Below are 22,722 nucleotides of genomic sequence, written 5' to 3'. Positions count from 1 at the left end.
GGAGAGCATTCCATTCAGGATGCATCAATTCAGCCCCTCTTACGTTTTTTGGATGGAGAAAATACCGCAGCATGCTGCAGCTTTCTCTCCAGCCAAAAATACTGATCACTTGCTGGAATGCTGGCATTAATTTACATTGAAGTGTATTAGTGCCGGATCCAGCATTAAGTGTTCCGGCAAAACTGTCCTGGCTTTCCGGTCTGCGCATGCACAGACCTTAAAAAATGCAAAGAAAAATAATTATACCGGATCCGTTTTTTCCGGATGACACTGGAGAGACGGATCCGGTATTTCAATGCATTTATCACACGGATCCGTCGGACAAATGCCATCAGTTTGCGTCCAGATTGCCGGATCCAGCAGGCAATTCCGTCGCCGGAACTGCCTGCCGGAATCCTCTGCCACAAGTGTGAAAATACCCTGAGGCTGTGTGAATAAATAGTGCCCCCTTCACCCCTACCGCTGCAGTGCTCGATCAGTTCTTGGGCTCCGGACTGTACTAGGAATGTGTTATATTAGATAAAACCCCGGAGATGTCCTTTAATTCGGTCCGTGTTTGCCATATTACAGAACAATAGAATGAGTGCGCTTGTGTGGAGCGGGTAAAAATACCTCCGCAGTTGATGCGTGGCTGGCATGCACAGTGCCCCAGATCTGCTGTGCTATTCCTCTTCTATAGACCTAATTAGAAGGCTGCTTGAAGTGGTGGAGTGTCTTCTGGTGAGACAGGGACATTTTGCAGGGAGACGCTGTGATGGGAAGGTCATGCTGAAGGAGGGGGCAGCTGAGGGCAGAACCTCTCAGACACATCACGGCACAGTTGGCTGCCTCTGAGCTGATGGCTGGGAAACGGCTTTCTCTGCATAATGCTTGGACGTTTCCAGACCTCTCTCTCTTCTCTCTCCGCAGATTTAAAATCAATGCTGTTAGAGTTCTTCCTCCTCGCTGTCGGGCGCACACTTGAGATTTCAATTGATTTTAGCGAGCTGCCATTAATGATGTCATTTTTTTCATTTCGCGTTATGGAATAATCCGCCACTTTGTCTCTGTCATTTCAATTTCCAGTCTTTCTATCATGAGCTCTTAGCAGCGTTGCTGGAACGTGTAGTATTGTAAGGCCATGTGTAGTTTTGGTGCAGGAGCGGACACTAGACAGAGAAGTGGTGTATAGGAAAGAGTTTGGGCTGTTTCACACGAGCGGATGCCGTGTGTGACATCCGCTGCGTGAATGACAGCCAAGACCTGCTGCGGACAGAAGCACGGAGCAGTAACATGATTGATAACGCTCCGTGCCTCTCTGATCTTTTTACTACAAATTCACAGTGAGATAAAGTTGTCATTATGATTTTGTAGTAAAAAGGTCACAGAGATGCACAGAGCATTATCAATCATGTTACTGCTCCGTGCTTCTGCTGTCCGCAGCGGATCTTGGCTGTCAGAGTCCTGTGTCCATAATGCAAATTAATCTGAAATCCTAAAGGGAGCTGTCCAGAATTTTGATATTGATGGCCTATCGTCTGGATAGGATATCAATATCAGATCGTCTGGGGCCCAGCACCCCGCTTCTGTGCCGGAACTACACACCATTAGGTAATGGAGGGAGCTGGTAGCTGCAGCACTGCTCCCATTGTATTGATAACTGTATGGCCGCTGTGCCCATGTTGCGACCTGCAAACAGCGGTTCTGCAATACACGGGCACTGGCCCATTGACATGAATGGATCCGCCATCTGCAACATACGGCAAAACATAGGACATGTCCTATGTTTTGAGGTGCATAGGTACAAATTGGAAGTCCACGGAAACACTCAGAAGCCCTTCCATGGGCTTCCGGGTCCGTGCCTACGCACTGCAAAAGATAGAACATGTGCTTTACTTTCCCGTATGTTGCAGATCTTGGACCCATTCAAGTCATTGGGTCCACGCCACAGCATGGAGTTTACACTGCTGGTCCCCGTGTATTGCGGTCCCGCTGTTTGCAGTCCACAACACATGCACGGCAGCCATATGGGGCCTTAAATTGCCAGGATCCGACTCCCACACCATACACTGTATAGTGGTCGTACCTAGTTACTGCAACGCTGATCCCCTATATCTCACTGATCTCCATTTCTGAAAACCTAGGTGGTGTCCTGCACCGTTTAGTTTCCGTGAGCAGTGATTGTCAATGACAAAGGGAATTGCAACACCCGTTTGTGTAATTACCAGGAGGAATAACAATTGGGCAGCATGGCATAGTTCTAAGACAGGATCCTCCAGAATTGTTATTTCATGGGGTGAGGTGAGAAATCCCCTTTAAATAGTCTCTGAAGCTGACACAGACTTGGTCTTATCATGGGGAAGCCGGTAAACCTGTCCAACTCATATGGTGAAGGTTTTCCGGCTTAACCATGATCGGAACTGACCATGGAGCAGCTGTACAGGAGGGTAAAGAAATCCTATTTCTGCCATGGTCCGACATAGCATCTGCTTCTCCTGTTCTTCTCTGTGTTTTGTCAGGCAGTGCAGGAGTTAAAGCCGCTGCCTGGATCCTTACGGGAAGGTAGAAATAGAGGAAAAAGCAAAGTGACAGCGTTGCCTGGAACATTTGATAAGAGTCACACTCGCAATTACTTGCAAGCACCTGCACCTGGAATCTGCACGCGGCCCTGACTCCAGATATAAGCTAGTGTCTAGACATAGCCGGTGGCGGGGCGCCTTCTGACCGCAACATGCCTCATGCACTGCGAGCCCGAGAAAGGAGGTGAATACATAGGGGGATATTTTAGCGGGCAAAAGTGCAGATGCGCTGCAAGTAATTAACCGTGATTGACATGAAGCTGCTTAGACAGTGAATGGGAATATTTGGTTGCTATGGTTTATATAGATCCGGGCTTTGATAGTAAACGGTCCCCTATTTGTACTGGGTCTCCGGTGGACGGGTGCACTCATTGCATATATGTCAGACCGGATGATGCAATATATTATACAGATTTTACAGTTCTGATCTGCAATTGATTTTCTTAGACAATCATTTGGCGTTGTGTTAGTTTCACGTAAAATACTTTGCAGTTGGGTGTACGCCTGTAGGCACAGTAGTATGCCGACCTGACAGAACTGCACTGCGAAACCGCGCGCAGTTTTAACATTGAATTATTGTTTTTTTTCTGCGTAGGTGACCACCTGAAATCCTGCTGTTCAGCACACCTGCGGGGCTCATTTGAATAGGACTGAGCTGCCAGGCATTGGCTGACTGCACGGCTGGACTGCTGTGCCAGTCAGGGGCGTAGCAGAAGGCTCAGCTTGGGCCCCCATATAGCACATAGCCTTCATGCTGCCTCAGGCAAAAATTAAAACTGCCCCCATGACAAATTCTTGTCCTGACCCCTTTTGTCCAGCCAGAGGTGTCACTTGACCTGTATGCACTGTCTATAATACCTGTGTCTTCTTATGCACCACAAGGGTCTTTGGGCCCCCTTTAGCTCCTCGGCACGGTGTTGACAATGAAGGGGGCACAGCATACATACCGTAGGCGAGCTGAGGTTCCTTCATCGTTTCCACAGCAACTAAAAGGTCCTGAGGAATCCCGTTAATATAATTAAAGGGCTTATCTAGGAATTTGATATTGATGGCCCTTCCATAATATAGGTCATCAGTATCAGATCGGCAGAGGTCCAATTGCCAGCACCCCCACCAATCAGCTTTTTGAAGAGGCCACTGCTCTTATCAGACCTCCAGTGAGCTCTGCAGTCAATTTACACCTTACCAAGCACAGTGCTGTACATTGTATAGCGGCTGTGCTTGGTATTGCAGACTTGTAAGGGACTGAGCTGCGCCTAGGCCACGTGACTGAAGTACAGTGATGTCACTGGCCTAGGAAGAGGTCTAAGCGCTCAAGGAGTGCCGCGGCCTCTTCAAACAGCTGATCAGTGGAGGTCCCGGGAGATGAATCCCCGCCAATCTGATATTGATGACCTGTCCTTATGGTAGACAATCAGTACCAAATTCCCAGATAGCCCCTTCAACTCAGTAAGACTTTATTCACTCCGACAGACAGTAGGAGGCCATGATACCAGTGTGAATAGAACTTAAGGGGGTTGTCTGGCTTAATGGTGGTAACTTGTGGTCAATAAAAAAAAATAACTCACCTGCCCACCCCGCCGTATATAGCACATGTGACAGCTAAAGCCAGTGATTGGCTGCAGATGTCATGGGACCTAGCCACTTCCAGTCCAGAGGGGACCACGGAAAGGTGAGGTTTTGTAAATTGATGTAATGTGAAACTACCCTAACCTCGGCTGACAGACAGCTTGCTGCGGCAGAAACCCTAATCCAAGGACCAACCCATTAGCTGAACCGCACCCATTCACACTTTCCAGCCAGACATGGCTATGGCAGACAGGGGACTGCAGAACTGAGGATTGTGTTTTTAGATTTTGTTCTGGATTTATTTAATTTTTTTTTACAGACTATACTCTGTGACTAGGTTGCCGACCACAGGAAGACATACAACATCCCGCAGTCTGTTGCTTTGATAGAGTGAAAGATTATGTTGTCCTGAATTTTATGAAAATTGTCTAAGGGCAGGAATTAGTATAAAATAAAATAAATAACCAGTACCTGTTAAATGCCCTAATGTTCCAGCACTTGTCACTCTTGTGGTCCCCATCATTCCAGCATCTCTCATGTGACTGCAGCAGCCAATCAGTGACCTCAGCGGTGACGCATGCAGGTACAGCGTGTGATTACGGAGGACGGTGATTAACCACAGCAGTCATGTGAGTGATGTACGTGACGTCATTGCTGCAAGAAAGGCAGGCACCATAGGAGTGGCAAGAGCTGGAGCATCAGGGGATTTAAAGGGTAAGTACTGATTATTTCTCTATTTTATACCATTTCATGCCATTTACTGATGGAATTGTTCATGCTTTCAAAGCAACAGAATGTAGGATTTTTTTTGCAGTCTGTTCTCTGCAATTATGTCCATATGCTATAGCCTGCTACACAAAAAAAAAAAAAAAAGCTAAAATCCAGAACAAAACGTAAAAGCACAATTGTCAATTCGTAGTCCCTTCTGTAAGGCCCCATGCACACAACCATACGTATTTTGTGATTTGCAAACTGCAGATATCCAAAATATGGATATCACACGGATGCGGACCCATGAAAATGGTTCCGCGTGTGATCCACCAAAAATCCAGATTGGATGCAGGCCCTAAATACGGTTGTATGCATGAGCCATAACGTTTTGTCTGTCACATTCATCTCTGGCTAGAAAATGAACAGGTGCAGTTGGACCTTGGAAGAAGGAAGCTGCCAAACATTGAGGAGGAAAGGATTACAAAATAGAGAATAATATCTGTTCTTAATAGTTTCTACCCTTTTATGATCCACTCCAGATTTTGGCTTCAAAAACTGCATTAAAAAAACCTGACCGTGTGGCAGCAAGGTTAAGTCTACACGTGACGGAGATGCTGCAGATTTTCTGCAGGAAATCCGCAGCAGAAAAAAAGCGGACCATACGTTGCTGATTTGACAGAGATTTCATTCTTTTGCATTGTGTTGGGTGAAATGCACTATAAAAATCTGCTGCATATATTGACATGCTGCACGGTTTAATTTCAACAGTGTGTGTGCAGTGGCCAGGTTTGGGGTGGCCCCAACGCTACGCTGGGTCCCCTGGACACCATCGAGGTGTCACCATGTGTTGCTGCTCTCCAGAAGGGATGGTAAGGCGTGGTGCACCCCAATGGGAAATAAGTCCAGAGAGTCAGGGTCTGCAGTAATCCGGGGTGCTTCTTTACTGGAGGGATTCAGGTGCAAAACAATACAAGTGAGGCATAGGGCTGGCTTCTCCAGTCTCCTCCCTGGCAGAAGAAGTGTTTGATGCTAAGGAAAGGCCTGAACTAGCTGTCCCTCTCTCTTCAGAAGGCTGGTACCCTGGACCAAGGCTGGTAAACCAGGGTCTGTGGCAGCGTATCCCCGTCTCAGCGTCTTCTTCTGGTCACTCAGTTGTCTGGCAGAGTCTCCTCTTCCAAGCACTGTCACCTAACTGCAGCACCCTAGGGGCTCTGACTGCTCTCCCTATATACAGTTTTTGCTAGACTAGAACCTTCTAGTGGGAGGGCTGGAGTGGGGAAACTCAGCACAAACAGGGACATTGTTTCAGTTCCCTTCTGGTATAGACTTACATTAGAGCTTCAATGATACTCAATGGCAATGACACAGCAGGTTTTCCAGACAAAAACAAGTTTCCAGACATAACAATAGAGGTAAACCGGACATTTAAAAGGTCTGCTTTTTGGTGGTAAACATCTTCTGAGTTTTTTCCCTCCAAAATATTGTTTTCTTTAAACCCTATGGCAGCTGTGGAAAATTACCAGCTTCTCAATCAAAGCCCTAACAGTCTCTTAGTATTCATTAATCCTTTCCACAGAGTCATGTAAATACAGCTATAATGAACAGGATATATATCACAACATATAAAATGCAGGTACACAGTATTAAACAGTATAAGTTAACCCTTTCAAGAGAAATAAAGTAAGAAGTTTTAACTTTGCTTAGGGGATATTGGCAAATGTCAAAGTATTCCCTGCTCTAGGTCACTACATGTGGATGAGAACGTCTTTACTTTAATAGTACTGGAAAACTAGGTGGATAATCTGCAGCTTGTCTGCCATGTTAGAACACACCGAGAGATTGGGTGTCTAATGCAGCACGCTGTTTCCACTCAAGTCAAAACAGAGTTCATATCATTTTTCCAAACCTATTGGACAGCACTTTATTTCTATCCTTAAAGGCTATGTATACCTTTGGGGGAATTTTTTAAATGATTCCATTGTACTTATTTTGAGCTAAAAATCATATTTTCAATTAGCAGCTGCCTGGGGATTTTCTGTCTTTTCCGTCAGTTGGGGAGCTGACGGGCTCCTTATCTCTGCTCTCTGACATTATTAACACTCATTATGCCTCAATCCTTATCTTACTGATAAGAAGTAAATAAGTGTTTAGACCTCTTAGTAATTTAGAGATAAGGGTTATTAGATAACCGGCATAGAGTGAAAGTCAAAGTAGCAGTCTCACAGTTAGAAAAACAGTTAACCCTTTGTGACAGAATGGCTCAATATTTTTAATAAAGGCCAATTGAAAATATGATTTTTAGACAAAAATGAGTAAAATGCAGTCATGAACAAAAACTGCCTCCAAAGGTGTACATAGCCTTTAACCACCTCCCGACCGCTGTACGCGTATATGCGTCCGGGAGGTGGTTGCTTTACTCCTCCTGGACGCATATACGCGTCTTCTCGCGAGACGCGAGATTTCCTGTGAACGCGCGCGCACAGGCGCGCACGCTCACAGGAACGGAAGGTAAGCGAGTGGATCTCCAGCCTGCCAGCGGCGATCGCTCGCTGGCAGGCTGGAGATCCGAATTTTTTAACCCCTAACAGGTATATTAGACGCTGTTTTCATAACAGCGTCTAATATACCTCCTACCTGGTCCTCTGGTGGTCCCTTTTGTTAGGATCGACCACCAGAGGACTCAGGAAGGTCAGTACAGACCCACCAAACACCAGACTACACTACACTACACCCCCCCCCCCCCCCCCGTCACTTATTAACCCCTTATAAACCCCTGATCACCCATGATCACCCCATATAAACTCCCTGATCACCGCCCTGTCATTGATCACCGCCCTGTCATTGATCACCGCCCTGTCATTGATCACCGCCCTGTCAGGCTCCGTTCAGACGTCCGTATGATTTTTACGGATCCACGGATACATGGATCGGATCCGCAAAAAGCATACGGACGTCTGAATGGAGCCTTCCAGGGGGGTGATCAATGACAGGCGGGTGATCACCCATATACACTCCCTGATCACCCCCTGTCATTGATCACCCCCCTGTCATTGATCACCCCCCTGTAAGGCTCCATTTAGACGTCCGCATGATTTTTACGGATCCGATCCATGTATCCATGGATCCGTAAAAATCATGCGGACGTCTGAATGGAGCCTTACAGGGGGGGTGATCAGTGACAGGGGGGTGATCACCCTGATTACCCTGATCACCCCCTGTCATTGATAACCCCCCTGTAAGGCTCCATTCAGACGTCCGCATGCGTTCTGTGGATCCGATCCATGGATCCGTAAAAATCATGCGGACGTCTGAATGGAGCCTTACAGGGGGGGTGATCAGTGACAGGGGGGTGATCACCCTGATTACCCTGATCACCCCCTGTCATTGATAACCCCCCTGTAAGGCTCCATTCAGACGTCCGCATGCGTTCTGTGGATCCGATCCATGTATCCATGGATCCGTAAAAAATCATGCGGATGTCTGCATGGAGCCTTACAGGGGGGGTGATCAGTGACAGGGGGGTGATCACCCTGATCACCCCCTGTCATTGATAACCCCCCTGTAAGGCTCCATTCAGACGTCCGCATGCGTTCTGTGGATCCGATCCATGTATCCATGGATCCGTAAAAAATCATGCTGATGTCTGAATGGAGCCTTACAGGGGGGGTGATCAGTGACAGGGGGGTGATCACCCTGATTACCCTGATCACCCCCTGTCATTGATCACCCCCCTGTAAGGCTCCATTCAGACGTCCGCATGCGTTCTGTGGATCCGATCCATGTATCCATGGATCCGTAAAAAATCATGCGGATGTCTGAATGGAGCCTTACAGGGGGGGTGATCAATGACAGGGGGGTGATCAGGGAGTCTATATGGGTGATCACCCCCCTGTCATTGATCACCCCCCTGTCATTGATCACCCCCCCCCTGGTAAGGCTCCATTCAGACATTTTTTTTGGCACAAGTTAGCGGAAATTTTTTGTTTGTTTTAGTTTTTTCTTACAAAGTCTCATATTCCACTAACTTGTGTCAAAAAATAAAATCTCACATGGACGCACCATACCCCTCACGGAATCCAAATGCGTAAACATTTTTAGACATTTATATTCCAGACTTCTTCTCACGCTTTAGGGCCCCTAAAAAGCCAGGGCAGTATAAATACCCCACATGTGACCCCATTTCGGAAAGAAGACACCCCAAGGTATTCCGTGAGGGGCATATTGAGTCCATGAAAGATTGAAATTTTTGTCCTAAGTTAGCGGAAAGTGAGACTTTGTGAGGAAAAAACAAAAAAAAAAATCAATATCCGCTAACTTATGCAAAAAAAAAAAAATTTCTAGGAACTCGCCAGGCCCCTCATTGAATACCTTGGGGTGTCTTCTTTCCAAAGTGGGGTCACATGTGGGGTATTTATACTGCCCTGGCTTTTTAGGGGCCCGAAAGTGTGAGAAGAAGTCTGGGATCCAAATGTCTAAAAATGCCCTCCTAAAAGGAATTTGGGCCCCTTTGCGCATCTAGGCTTCAAAAAAGTGTCACACGTCTGGTATCGCCGTACTCAGGGGAAGTTGGGGAATGTGTTTTGGGGTGTCATTTTACATATACCCATGCTGGGTGAGAGAAATATCTTGGTCAAATGCCAACTTTGTATAAAAAAAAATGGGAAAAGTTGTCTTTTGCCAAGATATTTCTCTCACCCAGCATGGGTATATGTAAAATGACCCCCCAAAACACATTGCCCAACTTCTCCTGAGTACGGCGATACCACATGTGTGACACTTTTTTGCAGCCAAGGTGGGCAAAGGGGCACCTTTCGGATTTCGCAGGCCATTTTTTACACATTTTGATTGCAAGGTACTTCTTACACATTTGGGCCCCTAAATTGCCAGGGCAGTATAACTACGCCACAAGTGACCCCATTTTGGAAAGAAGACACCCCAAGGTATTCCGTGAGGGGCATGGCGAGTTCCTAGAATTTTTTATTTTTTGTCGCAAGTTAGTGGAATATGAGACTTTGTAAGGAAAAAAGAGGAAAAAAAAAAATCATCATTTTCCGCTAACTTGTGACAAAAAATAAAAAATTCTAGGAACTCGCCGTGCCCCCCACGGAATACCTTGGGGTGTCTTCTTTCCAAAATGGGGTCACTTGTGGCGTAGTTATACTGCCCTGGCAATTTAGGGGCCCATATGTGTGAGAAGTACTTTGCAATCAAAATCTGTAAAAAATGACCGGTGAAATCCGAAAGGTGCACTTTGGAATATGTGCCCCTTTGCCCACCTTGGCATCAAAAAAGTGTCACACATCTGGTATCGCCGTACTCAGAAGAAGTTGGGGAATGTGATTTGGGGTGTCATTTTACATATACCCATGCTGGGTGAGAGAAATATCTTGGCAAAAGACAACTTTTCCCATTTTTTTATACAAAGTTGGCATTTGACCAAGATATTTTTCTCACCCAGCATGGGTATATGTAAAATGACACCCCAAAACACATTGCCCAACTTCTCCTGAGTACGGCGATACCAGATGTGTCACACTTTTTTGCTGCCAAGGTGGGCAAAGGGGCACATATTCCAAAGTGCACCTTTCGGATTTTGCAGGGCATTTTTTACACATTTTGATTGCAAAGTTCTTCTCACACATTTGGGCCCCTAAATTGCCAGGGCAGTATAACTACCCCACAAGTGACCCCATTTTGGAAAGAAGACACCCCAAGGTATTCCGTGAGGGGCATGGCGAGTTCCTAGAATTTATTTTTTGTCGCAAGTTAGTGGAATATGAGACTTTGTAAGGAAAAAAGAAAAAAAAAGAAAAATCATCATTTTCCGCTAAATTGTGACAAAAAATAAAAAATTCTAGGAACTCGCCGTGCCCCCCACGGAATACCTTGGGGTGTCTTCTTTCCAAAATGGGGTCACTTGTGGCGTAGTTATACTGCCCTGGCAATTTAGGGGCCCAAATGTGTGAGAAGTACCTTGCAATCAAAATGTGTAAAAAATGGCCTGCAAAATCCGAAAGGTGCACTTTGGAATGTGTGCCCCTTTGCCCACCTTGGCTGCAAAAAAGTGTGACACATCTGGTATCGCCGTACTCAGGAGAAGTTGGGGAATGTGTTTTGGGGTGTCATTTTACATATACCCATGCTGGATGAGAGAAATATCTTGGCAAAAGACAACTTTTCCCATTTTTTTATACAAAGTTGGCATTTGACCAAGATATTTTTCTCACCCAGCATGGGTATATGTAAAATGACACCCCAAAACACATTCCCCAACTTCTCCTGAGTACGGCGATACCAGATGTGTCACACTTTTTTGCTGCCAAGGTGGGCAAAGGGGCACATATTCCAAAGTGCACCTTTTGGATTTCACCGGTCATTTTTTACACATTTTGATTGCAAAGTTCTTCTCACACATTTGGGCCCCTAAATTGCCAGGGCAGTATAACTACCCCACAAGTGACCCCATTTTGGAAAGAAGACACCCCAAGGTATTCTGTGAGGGGCATGGTGAGTTCCTAGAATTTTTTATTTTTTGTCGCAAGTTAGTGGAATATGAGACTTTGTAAGAAAAAATAAAAAAAATAAAATCATCATCATTTTCCGCTAACTTGTGACAAAAAATAAAAAGTTCTATGAACTCGCTATGCCCATCAGCGAATACCTTAGGGTGTCTACTTTCCGAAATGGGGTCATTTGTGGGGTTTTTCTACTGTTTGGGCATTGTAGAACCTCAGGAAACATGACAGGTGCTCAGAAAGTCAGAGCTGTTTCAAAAAGCGGAAATTCACATTTTTGCACCATAGTTTGTAAATGCTATAACTTTTACCCAAACCATTTTTTTTTTTGCCCAAACATTTTTTTTTTATCAAAGACATGTAGAACAATAAATTTGGCGAAAAATTTATATATGGATGTCGTTTTTTCTGCAAAATTTTACAGCTGAAAGTGAAAAATGTCATTTTTTTGCAAAAAAATCGTTACATTTTGATTAATAACAAAAAAAGTAAAAATGCCAGCAGCAATGAAATACCACCAAATGAAAGCTCCATTAGTGAGAAGAAAAGGAGGTAAAATTCATTTGGGTGGTAAGTTGCATGACCGAGCGATAAACGGTGAAAGTAGTGTAGTGCCGAAGTGTAAAAAGTGCTCTGGTCATGAAGGGGGTTTCACCTAGCGGGGCTGAAGTGGTTAAAATGCAGTTTTTACAATTTGGATGCAGTTTGGTTGTGTGTTTTTTTTGGTAATTGAGTTTTCAGTACTCTTACTCTTCTAAGCAGAAAGAAACTACAAGAGCAAAAAATGCACCAAAACAACATCCAAATGGTAAGAAGTGAACCCCGCTTTCTGCTGTGGTTTTTACTGTACCGTGTGAATATACCATTCTTGTATTTGCTGTAAATTTATGGGGACAGTGGTGTCGACTCCATGAAATGTACGGCAATCATTGTCTTTGGTTTTTATTCTCATAAAGTGATGTACATGTAAATATTACAGATGTATATTGCAGATGTTACCTACTCCATTGCTGATCAAAAAATGTACCACATGGCCAAAAGTGTGTGGATCGTTCTTCTTTTAGCGAGTTGGGACATTGCTACCAAGTACACAAAAGGAAGCATCACAACTATTCTCCATTGGCTAACATAAGCCAGAGCTCTGGGATGTTGTGCCTGGCATTGTCAGAGACTTTCACCTTTCCAAAAAGTTGGTTTACCAAATTTCATTTTTGCTAGAATTATCCTGGAAACTGTCAGTATGGGAATATCTAGCAAAAACCAGGCTCTTGAAGCACATATTGCGGGTTGTCCAATAATGACCCCTTTTCAAGCTAGATGGCTGGGTCAGACCACTGGGAGCCCCACCATTGCCAATAACCCGGGGGTTTCAATTCTTGCTCTCAGCCACTTTCTCTCTCCATATAGGTGAATGGGAGTGTCAGTCAGATAGTTCCCCCCTATATTATGTGTCTTGAGACGAACATGTTAATATTCCAGGCATTCTTGTAAGACGTTCTTTTCCTTTAGCATTTTGTCCAGCAGTGAGATCAGTCCTTGATCTCGGCTACTTTCACACTTCATAGATCAGCAAAAACGCTTCTGTTACTGATAATACAACCGGCACCATCCGTTATGAACGGATCCGGTTGTATTATGTCTTATATAGCCATGACAGATCCATCATGAACCCCATTGAAAGTCAATGGGGGACGGATCAGTTTTCTATTGTCAGAGTAAATGGATCCGTCCCCGTTGACTTGCATTGTGGGTGATTCCAGATCCGTTTTGCTCCACATCCCATGACGGAAAGAAAACAGTGGTATGGGAACGCAACCAAACTGAACGGAATGTATTCTGGTGCATTCCGTTCTGTTCAGTTAAGTTTTGTCCCCATTGACAATGAATGGGGACAAAACTAAATCGTTCTTCTCAGGTATTGAGATCCTCTGCCGGGTCTCAATACCGGAAAATGTAAACGCAGGTGTGAAAGTAGCCTAACTGAACGGATGTGAATCCTGGCAGCCATAGTCTAAAATCTAGGAAGCCTTTAAACCTTTCTACATCTCTTGCTACCATTTTAAATGTGTTATCCAGGACTAGAAAAAAAGGATTTGCTATTTTTCTCCCCACAAACTGCTCCATGTCTGTCCACGGTCTGTGTCTGATATTGTAGCTCAGCCGGAGGAACAGGCACAACCGGTGCACCGCCATGGCTCCGCTTCTATGAATAAAGCAGATATTTTTTGGTTTTGGGGAACTGTCATTTATTTAAAATCCTGTTACAGGTTGTTTTATTGTATACCAGGAAATTTCTTAAAGCCCCTTTGTAATGAGATGTTGATACTTGGTTTTCTCGGAATGGGGCTGAGCTGCTGTATCAGGCGACCTGCCCCCCTCCTCACTTCTGATTGTAGGTGCTGGGCTTTTTACAGCAGTCTGTAGTCTGGATTTTAATTTTCAGATAATTTAATATTTTTGACTTGTAGGCAGAGGTTGGAAATTGATATTGTAATACAATCCCTGTCAGTTTTCATTTACATTTTCTATAGGTTACATCACATTTCTTAACTAAAATATACATTAAAAACCTGTGAAAATCGAAGTAATGCATATTCCTGAGCCGTGTTTTGACAGAGTAACTGTGTACGTAAAAATATACCGTAACAATGCTGCTTAGGGATACAAATAAGATCACACATTGGAAGCCGTCTTGCCCCAAGAGCTTCCAGTCTAATGAGAGATCCTGCAGCGAGGGGTGAAGGTATGTGCTCGTGACTGGTCTGATGGATGCGCTGTAATCCCGCGCACCAGTTCGTTGCTGGTCCCATCAGCACCAGGAAGATTAGTGAGCCTCTTTGATCTTGTACCATTGGCAGATGCTTAGCTGTATGTAGGCTGCCAGCTACAGAACAATAGGGGGATGTAGTTGAGCTCAGCGGTTTCTCTTGGGTTTCACGCTGCCAATAGCTGACAACTATATGGCTCAGACGCCCCCATCTCTGTCTGCGCTGGCATTGCAATCCTTCAGAAATGCCACCAGCATCCACATATCCTGTTATGCTCGGAAGATCAGCTGGTGCACACTTCCTTATATGCATGATAATGGTTAATGTCATTATAATTAGCATTTCTGCCGGGAAGGTTGCTGATTGTTTTGCATGGCTGCGTCATTTATGCAGAATTCCTAATCCGTGAACTGTTCGAGCCAGTCCCATAGTGAAAAACGGGGTGAAAAAAAATGTTCCACCCCCCCCCCCCCCCTTCTCCTTTTGTCTTGACTTGCAGTCTACAGAGTATTAAAAATTCTAGCCTGAAACCCAGCAGTGTTAACAAGGGGGATCTTTTAAATCAGAATTCATAGGACCAATGATTGATGGCTAGGAAGAACCTGTAATTTATTTGTGCACATTCACGAGCTGATCTTATTTTGCAGCCTCTGTTCAGCTGTGGAGGTCACGTCTGGGCCGGGTGATGTACTCCATGGCAAACTGTCTGCTAATGATGAAGGTACGTGGGCGGCAGCAAACTGCAGAGTTACCGTATATACCGGAGAAGAATGCCAAGCGGGTGCCGTCTGGCAGCACAGAACCGGAATGTTCTCTATGATTTCCTCTCTTCATTTATGTCTGTTGTATTATACCTAGTATACTCGCTTTTTTAAAATATAATCTAGTCTAAGCTTATGCTAGTACACCGCTAAATTTGTATTCTTCATTTATCTGACGCTCTTTGTATTCAGTTTCCTTTAAGTCAAAGTAATATTCTGATCTGCACAAAAAGAGATCAAGGAAAGTTTAGCACAAAAACAGTGGGCACTGCCTGCAGAGTCAAGGGCATGGGCACTGACAAAAGGGCACCATGCACCCGTTATGGGCCAGGAGCCCTTCAAAGAGACAAATGAATATTTTTATTGAAAGCCTATTGTATTTTCATTTAAAGGGGTTGTCTCACTTCAGCCAATGGCATTTATCATGTAGAGGAAGTTAATACAAGGCTATTACTAATGTATTGTGATTGTCCATATTGCTTCCTTTGCTGGCTGGATTCATTTTTCCATCACCTTATACACTGCTCGTATCCAGGGGTTATGCCCACCCTGCAATGCAGCAGCAGTGGCCGTGCTTGCACACTATAGGAAAAAGCACTAGCCTCTCTTGTGGTTGGGATCGTGGAGCACACATAGGCAGCAGCTCCCTTCCCAGCCACCTCGTACCAGGGGTGTAACCCCTGGAAACAAGCCGTGTATAATGCTATGGAAAAGTGAATCCAGCCAGCAAAGGATGCAATAAGGACAATCACAATACATTAGTAAGTGCCTTGTATTAACTTTCTCTACATGATAAATGCCGTTTGCTGAAGTGAGACGACCCTTTGATTTTGGTAGCAGCAAGGACACCGATTTTGCATATCTGCCGCTTTTGGCATATATTTTAAATATAGGCTACTTTCACACTTGCAGCAGAGGATTCCAGCAGGCAGTTTCGTCGCCGGAACTGCCTGCCGGATCCGGCAATCCTGACGCAAACGGATGGCATTTGTCTGACTGATCTGGATGTGGATCCGTCGGACAAATGCATTGAAATACCGGATCCGTCTCTCCGGTGTTATCTGGAAAAACCGATCCAGTATTTATTTATTTTTTTGCATTTTTAAAGGTCTGTGCGTTTTGCCAGTCCACTTAATGCCGGATCTGGCACTAATACAGTTCAATGGAAATGAATGCCGGATCCGGCATTCTGGCAAGTGTTCAGGATTTTTGGCCGGAGAGAAAAGAGAAAACTGCAGCATGCTGCGGTATATTCTCCGGCCAAAAAACGTAAGCAGGACTGAACTGATGCATCCTGAACGGCTTGCTTTCCATTCAGAATGCATTAGGATAAAACTGATCTCAACACCGGAAAAGAAAACCGCTAGTGTTAAAGTACCCTTACACTTATCTGGTCACTCAGCAACCAGGTGTGTTCCCTTCCAGGTGACCACCACAGCAATTCTCATGTCATTTTGTATATCTATGTTCTGTATACCTGCACTATACAGCTCCTGCCCCATTCTCCGCTTACACAGAACAGTTTTAGGCAGGAGTTGAGGGCATGGGATGTTCTGTGTATCCAAATGCACATTCTCCACATGTATTCTTCCTCCAGACAGTCATATGCATCTTCCTCATCCTGTCCTGACCTCTACTGGTCAGCTGTGGTAGCACTAATATGTATTCCAAAAGTGGGAATTATGCTTGGCTCTGATTGGGTAGTTGCTATATTAGGAACTGTAAGGCTCGCTGCTGTTTTTGGGACAAACGTTTCAAGATGAATATATTCTGCACAGTGAAAGTTCTGTTCTTCACGTCCAGTGCAGAGTGGTCCCTCAAGTTGCAATATTAATTGGTTCCAGGACGACCATGGTTTCCATCTGCAAAACATGGACGTATCTGGGCTTCCAGGTGTCTCCGGGTTTTTTTCCCAGAGGTTCATCTGTTTGAATGAGTCTTGGATGGAAAACGGAGAAGAACGGTGCGTGCCCCAGATGGAGTGTGAGTTGTACCATTTACCTGGTTAGTAGGTCTTTGCCCTATGTGGTGCAGCCTGGATCGCACACGGACGGAAATGACTGCCGTCTGAATCGGGCTGTAGACTTATAGACAGCCCGTTAGAGCCATTGAGATCAAATTATATATTATAAATGAGCATTTATTCTAAAGCTGCAGGCAGGTAGTGTGGGGAGCGGCAGATCTGCAGCGGTTTACTGGCATTTGCCGTGGTTTTGGGTCAAATACAGGTGAAGTACATAAAAACCATATTCTCTCCGGTGCTTGACACAAAGCCGCTACAATTCACTCTAAACCGCTGTGGTTGGAAACCCAGTCTAAGGGTGCATTCACACGACCGTATGTATTTAGCGGTCTGCAAAATGCGGATTCGCAAAATATACGGATGACGTCTGAATTGCATCCATTTTTTTTTTTTTTTGGGTGGACCCAATCTAACCATGCCTATTTTTGTCCGCAAAACGGACAAGAATAGGACATGTTCTGTCTTTTATTGCTCGACTGGGGAACGGACATAGGGATGCGGAAAGCAAACGCAGGGTTATCAATTTTTTTTGCGGACCGATAGAAATGAATAGATCCGTGTGTAATTTGGATGCGGACCAAAAATGTGGCCATGTGAATGAGGCATAAGGGTGATGTCATTGCAGCTATAACACTGCAGTCGCCTTACAGTCAAAACCCACGGATTAAGGAAGTGCTAACTCGCTGCTGTTTAATGAGCATAAAACTTGCCTAGATCTGCGTTGCCATTAACAAATCGCAACGAGTTAGCACTTCTTTTGTTTGCAGATCACTTGGACTTACGGCTTTGTTTTGGCCGCCTCTCAGCAGTGTGGCAGCCGCCATGTTGGACACCACCCAAATTCAAAATATAGGGTTGTCTCCCATTCATGGCTAACTGTTCATTCAGTTGAAGAAGGTAATGGTTTAGGCTGAGTTCACACGAGCGTGACAGATTTGGTCCGGATGCGTTCAGGGTGCGTTCAGTTAAACTCGCACCATTTTGCAAGCAAGTTCAGTCAGTTTTGGCTGCAATTGCGTTTAGTTGTTCAGTTTTTTCCGCGCGGGTGCAATGCGTTTTGATGCGCGTGATAAAAAACTGAAGGTTTACAAACAACATCTCCTAGCAACCATCAGTGAAAAACGCATTGCATCCGCACTTGCTTGCAGATGCAATGCGTTATTAACGCAGCCCCATTCACTTCTATGGAACCAGGGCTGCGTGAAAAACGCTGAATATAGAACATGCTGCGATTTTAAAGCATTGCAGAAGTGATGCATGAAAAAAAATGCTCATGTGCACAGCCCCATTGAAATGAATGGGTCAGGATTCAGTGCAGGTGCAATGCGTTCACCTACTGCATTGCACCCGCGCGGAAATCTCGCCCGTGTGAACTCAGCCTTATAGTCCCCTCATACAGGCACCAGCATAGAGAATAGAGCTGGACCTTCACATCTATATTCCCTTCACCATATGTTACCTGAAGCCTTATCTGTTAGGGTTCCTGAACACCGCAGATGATGTACATGAGATCATGTGCAGGCATCCTAAGCGTACAGCCATGACAGATTTCCAATTGCAGGAGGAAAACCCGCAGCATTTTATAGTGCGTGAGATTGAAACAGATCTCATCCATATGCTGTGTGAAGAATCCGCAGTGGACATCCGTAAATCGGCATTGAAATCCCCAGCAAATCTGCCTGTCACACGAGCTTGTAATAAGTGTATATCAGACGGTTGCTATCCCCTGATATGAGGTCCATCTTCAGTTCACTCTAAGGAAATTACATTCCGCCACTCATTTACAGGAAACCTCTTTTTACTTTGTGGTTCTAAAAGCGAAGCAAAAGTCTGATGTGTTGGTGGTTAATAAAGGGCTAGAATGGTTTTCCCTCCCCTGTCTGTGGTAGCGTGGAGTCAGGTGGCCAGGGACACGGGGTGGGGTGTAGAGGAAACCCACTGGAAACAGGGATTTAGTATTTTCAGTCTGTTATACGTTTTGCAGCATTGGATAGTGTATGCTCCCGAGTATGAGGATGAAGGCTTATCGTGTCCTCTCCATTGTGGTCAGGATTATTCTGCCAATAGGAAAAGAGATGGTGGTGTCCCATATTGTTTTTTTATAAGTTGACTTTGTGTTTTGTAAGTACACCTAGAACCAGATAAGCTCCTCTAGGGAAGAGCCCGCATTATGGCTCGTTCACACGACCATTGCCCCTCCATGCTGTGGACCGCAAAAATCGACCGCGGACCAGCCGCATGTGGAACGCGGACCCATTCACTTGAATGGGTCCGCGATCCGTCATTTCCACAGAAAGATAGAATTTGCTCTATCTTTTTGCAGTGCGGAGGCACGGAACCGTGGGGTTCCATTCCGTGCTTCCGTTCCGCACCGCATCTCCTGATTTGATGTGGAATGCACACGGCCTGTGCCCCGTGTATTGCGGTCCCACCGTATGCGTGCCGCAATACAGCAACGGTTGTGTGAATAAGACCTTAAAGAGATGTCTCATTTCAGCAAGTGGCATTTATCATGTAGAGAAAGTTAATACAAGCCACTTACTAATGTACTGTGATTGTCCATATTGCCTCCTTTGCTGGCTGGATTCATTTTACCATCATTATACACTACTCGTTTCCAGGGGTTACGACCACCGTGCAATCCAGCTGACCTCTCTGGGGGCCCGAGATCATGGGAGCAAGCATAGGCTGGTACTTTTTCCTATAGCGTACAAGCACGGCCACGGCTGATGGATTGCAGGGTGGTCATAACCCCTGGATGCAAGCAGTGTATAATGTGATGGAAAAATGAATCCAGCCAGCAAAGGAGGCAATATGGACAATCACAATACATTAGTAAGTGCCTTGTATTAACTTTCCCTACATGATAAATGTCATTTGCTGAAGTCAGACAGCCCCTTTAATGTGCCCCTCACTCTGGTAAATAAGGTTGCATTTTAGCATCTGTATTAGGCCTCCTGTACACAACCATATCGATTTTGTGGTCTGCAAATTACAGATGTGGTCCTTGTGCATCCCACTGTAAAAAAGCCTAATCTTAACGGACCCAGAAATGACTGGGTCTGTGCACAAGCCGCAAAAAGTGCAGATTGGACACAGACCCAAAAATGCAATGGTGTACATGAGCCCTCACACGTGGCAGATTTTGTCGCAGAAAATTTCATTTCATCTGAACGAGGCTTGCAGAAATCCATGCGTTTCCTGCCGCAACAACCCCATTCACATGAATGGAACTGAATTCAGTCGTGGGAATTTTCTGCAACGAAATCTGTGCAGGGCAACCTTATGGCGGTAACACCTGTGGTTGATACAGGTTTGGTTCAGTAAACCCACAGGAGGGCAGTATTACAGCCGTGTGAAACTATTCGATGGCTTACTGAGCTTATCCTATATGATAACCCCCAGTGTAATATACGTACTAGTCCTCTACCCCGCCACTGGTCTGTAGGGACGGTGTCATGCCGGTACCATCGAAAGTTCCCTATGGCATCTTTATCCCCTAAAGAGACTGCTTGAAATAGATGGGAAGCACAGCTAGCCGTGCATTTTCAGTAGAAAGGGTCAGATCGCCATTCTCTCTGATAAGGATTCAAGCCTTTTGTATGCTGAACTCCAGTCATTTAGAATTGGGAAGTGCTGGGTCCAGTTCACCCCAGCTCAGACCTGCTCTAATGTGATAGTCAAGGTGAGTTTAGTTGAAAGTCTCCTCTGACAGTTGCAGGCCTGGGAGGAGGCTTTTGTTGTCTGGGCAGATATGGCATTGCTGCTGCTGCTGAACTTCTGCCGTTTGTTGCCATCTAGAGGCCGTTAGTTGTATTGCAGATGTTCACTTCATGCGGGTCTGCAATGGTTATGTATTGGCTCTGAATGTGTTAACTAACACTTTATGGAGCAGTGGAACATTTCTCAGTCTGTTGTAGCTGAGGACGCTTTCAACCCATGCGTAGTAAGGATATACAGCAGCTCAACAGCACGTAGAGTTAATAGCTGCGTAGTATATAACTAGTATTGGGTTTAGAACACTGAACCAAAATTGTTTTGGGGGTCGCAGCTGTCAGGGTTTACAAGGAACTGCATGCTTTTTTTTCCATAGGAACTAATATTAGTTTTTTTTTTATGTGAATGGGGCCATAAAAAGGCTTGTACTATCAGGACAACTGCTATCCATTGTTATAGATTGGGTCCCCAGATCAGGATTCCCCTTTATGTGAGCCACCAACAAGCAGAAGCTCTGGCGGACTCTGGCCATTCATTTGAATGTATGCATGTAGTACTACACCTCCCCTGTAGTGGGCACTGCAGGGGCAATAAGCAACCAGTGACAATTTCCCAAGAAGCTTATGATCCAGGCCGGTGATGGCTTTGGCGCATATACGTACTTGATACTTTTGCATCCTCTTCAAGCCTTGGAACGTGTCCTTTATAGTTTTTGCAGGAGAAAAGGCCAGCTCATTGTACAATGAAAATACTGTCTGTACAACCTTCTAATATACCTTGCTCCGATTCCTCACCATTTTAGAGATCTGTGATTTTTCATTCACATCCAGGTACTGCAAAATCATGTAGACCTAGTACTCACAGATGAAGGTTTGTTACAATGTATTCAGTCTTATAAAGCCTCACTGATTGCTTTTAAAGGGGTTGTCTAAGATTAGATACACATGACAGCGGTCTTCCAAAAACAGTTCCCAGCAGTCAGACCCCACCCAGGGGTGGACACAGATCTCATTGCAAAACTTTGTATGTGCCCCCTGGACCTAGTTTCCCAGTGTACATGCGTCAATAAGGGCTCATTCAGATGGCCGTATGCTGTCCGCAAAAATGCGGATCCATCTTTTTGCGGACAGTTCATCATGTCCGCAAAAAAACATATTGCATTCCGTTTTTTGCTGATCCATAGAGTTCAATAGGGCCATGTCCTGATTTTCACTGACAAGTTTTTTGCTGAACCGTGCAATGGAAGAAAAGGGCTCCATAGAAGTGAATGGGACAGCATCTAATCCGCAAAAAAACTGATCCGCATTTTTGCAGACCACATTTTTATTAAATACACATTGTAATTTTAAAAAAGTTGCCTTTGGCGTCACCCACTTTATCTGACTTTTGTGTCAGAAAAAATGGAACAGGTTTTTCAAATATATGGTGCTCATTCTGAACGCCATGTTTTGTCTTGTATTACAAAGCTGCCTGCAGCCACCACTAGAGGGAGCTGGGTGACTAGGAATTATTACTACCATGGAAGTTGTAATTATCTTTTTGCATTGAGCTCCACCTAGTGGCTGCTGTGTGGAAATTCAGTGTTTTCACACAGCGAAGAGAAAAGTTGTGTGTAGGCCTCCCAGGCCCCATAGTGTGGTCTACCAATAAATTAGTTATCTCTTATATCATTTTAAATTTGGTATAACCTCTTTTAGCAATCAACTGAGCCTGAAAAATACTCTCTTAGGGCTCATGCACAAAGCCGTTGTCAGCCGGTGGGCGCTCCATATTACAGTTGCGGACCCATTCTAGCAATCTGGATGATACCATGCGGTGGCACGGAGCAGAAAGCCACTAAAGCTCTACAGAGTGCTTCCGTGGCATTTAGGTCCATGCCTCCACACCGCCCCAAAAAATTGAATGAATGGGTCTGCATCAGTCTGCGCCAGCCACGCAGACTGTGCCTGTGCGTTGCGGTCCACAATGCACGGAACAGGCGGCACATGCATGAGTCCTTAGGGTGAGTTCAGATGCAGTGCTGGCTCCAGAGCCTCCCCATAGATTGCCCAGCACATGTCCTCTGTGAGGTAGGTAATGTGCTAACGCCTTGTTTCCTCT

General features: G+C 45.1%; 1 protein-coding gene across 1 annotated transcript in view; it reads left to right on the top strand.

Annotated features, from left to right (window-relative positions):
* TRAPPC12 (trafficking protein particle complex subunit 12) overlaps window positions 1-22,722 on the top strand; it is a 113,377-nt gene that overhangs the window by 77,439 nt on the left and 13,216 nt on the right. Inside the window, 1 exon segment of the mRNA XM_044291251.1 lies at window positions 14,769-14,842. Within this exon segment, the coding sequence (XP_044147186.1) occupies window positions 14,769-14,842 (74 nt within the window).

This window comes from Bufo gargarizans, chromosome 4, assembly GCF_014858855.1.
Source record: "Bufo gargarizans isolate SCDJY-AF-19 chromosome 4, ASM1485885v1, whole genome shotgun sequence".
NCBI classification, from domain to species: Eukaryota; Metazoa; Chordata; class Amphibia; order Anura; family Bufonidae; genus Bufo; species Bufo gargarizans.
This window is presented reverse-complemented; position numbering and strand designations above follow the sequence as displayed.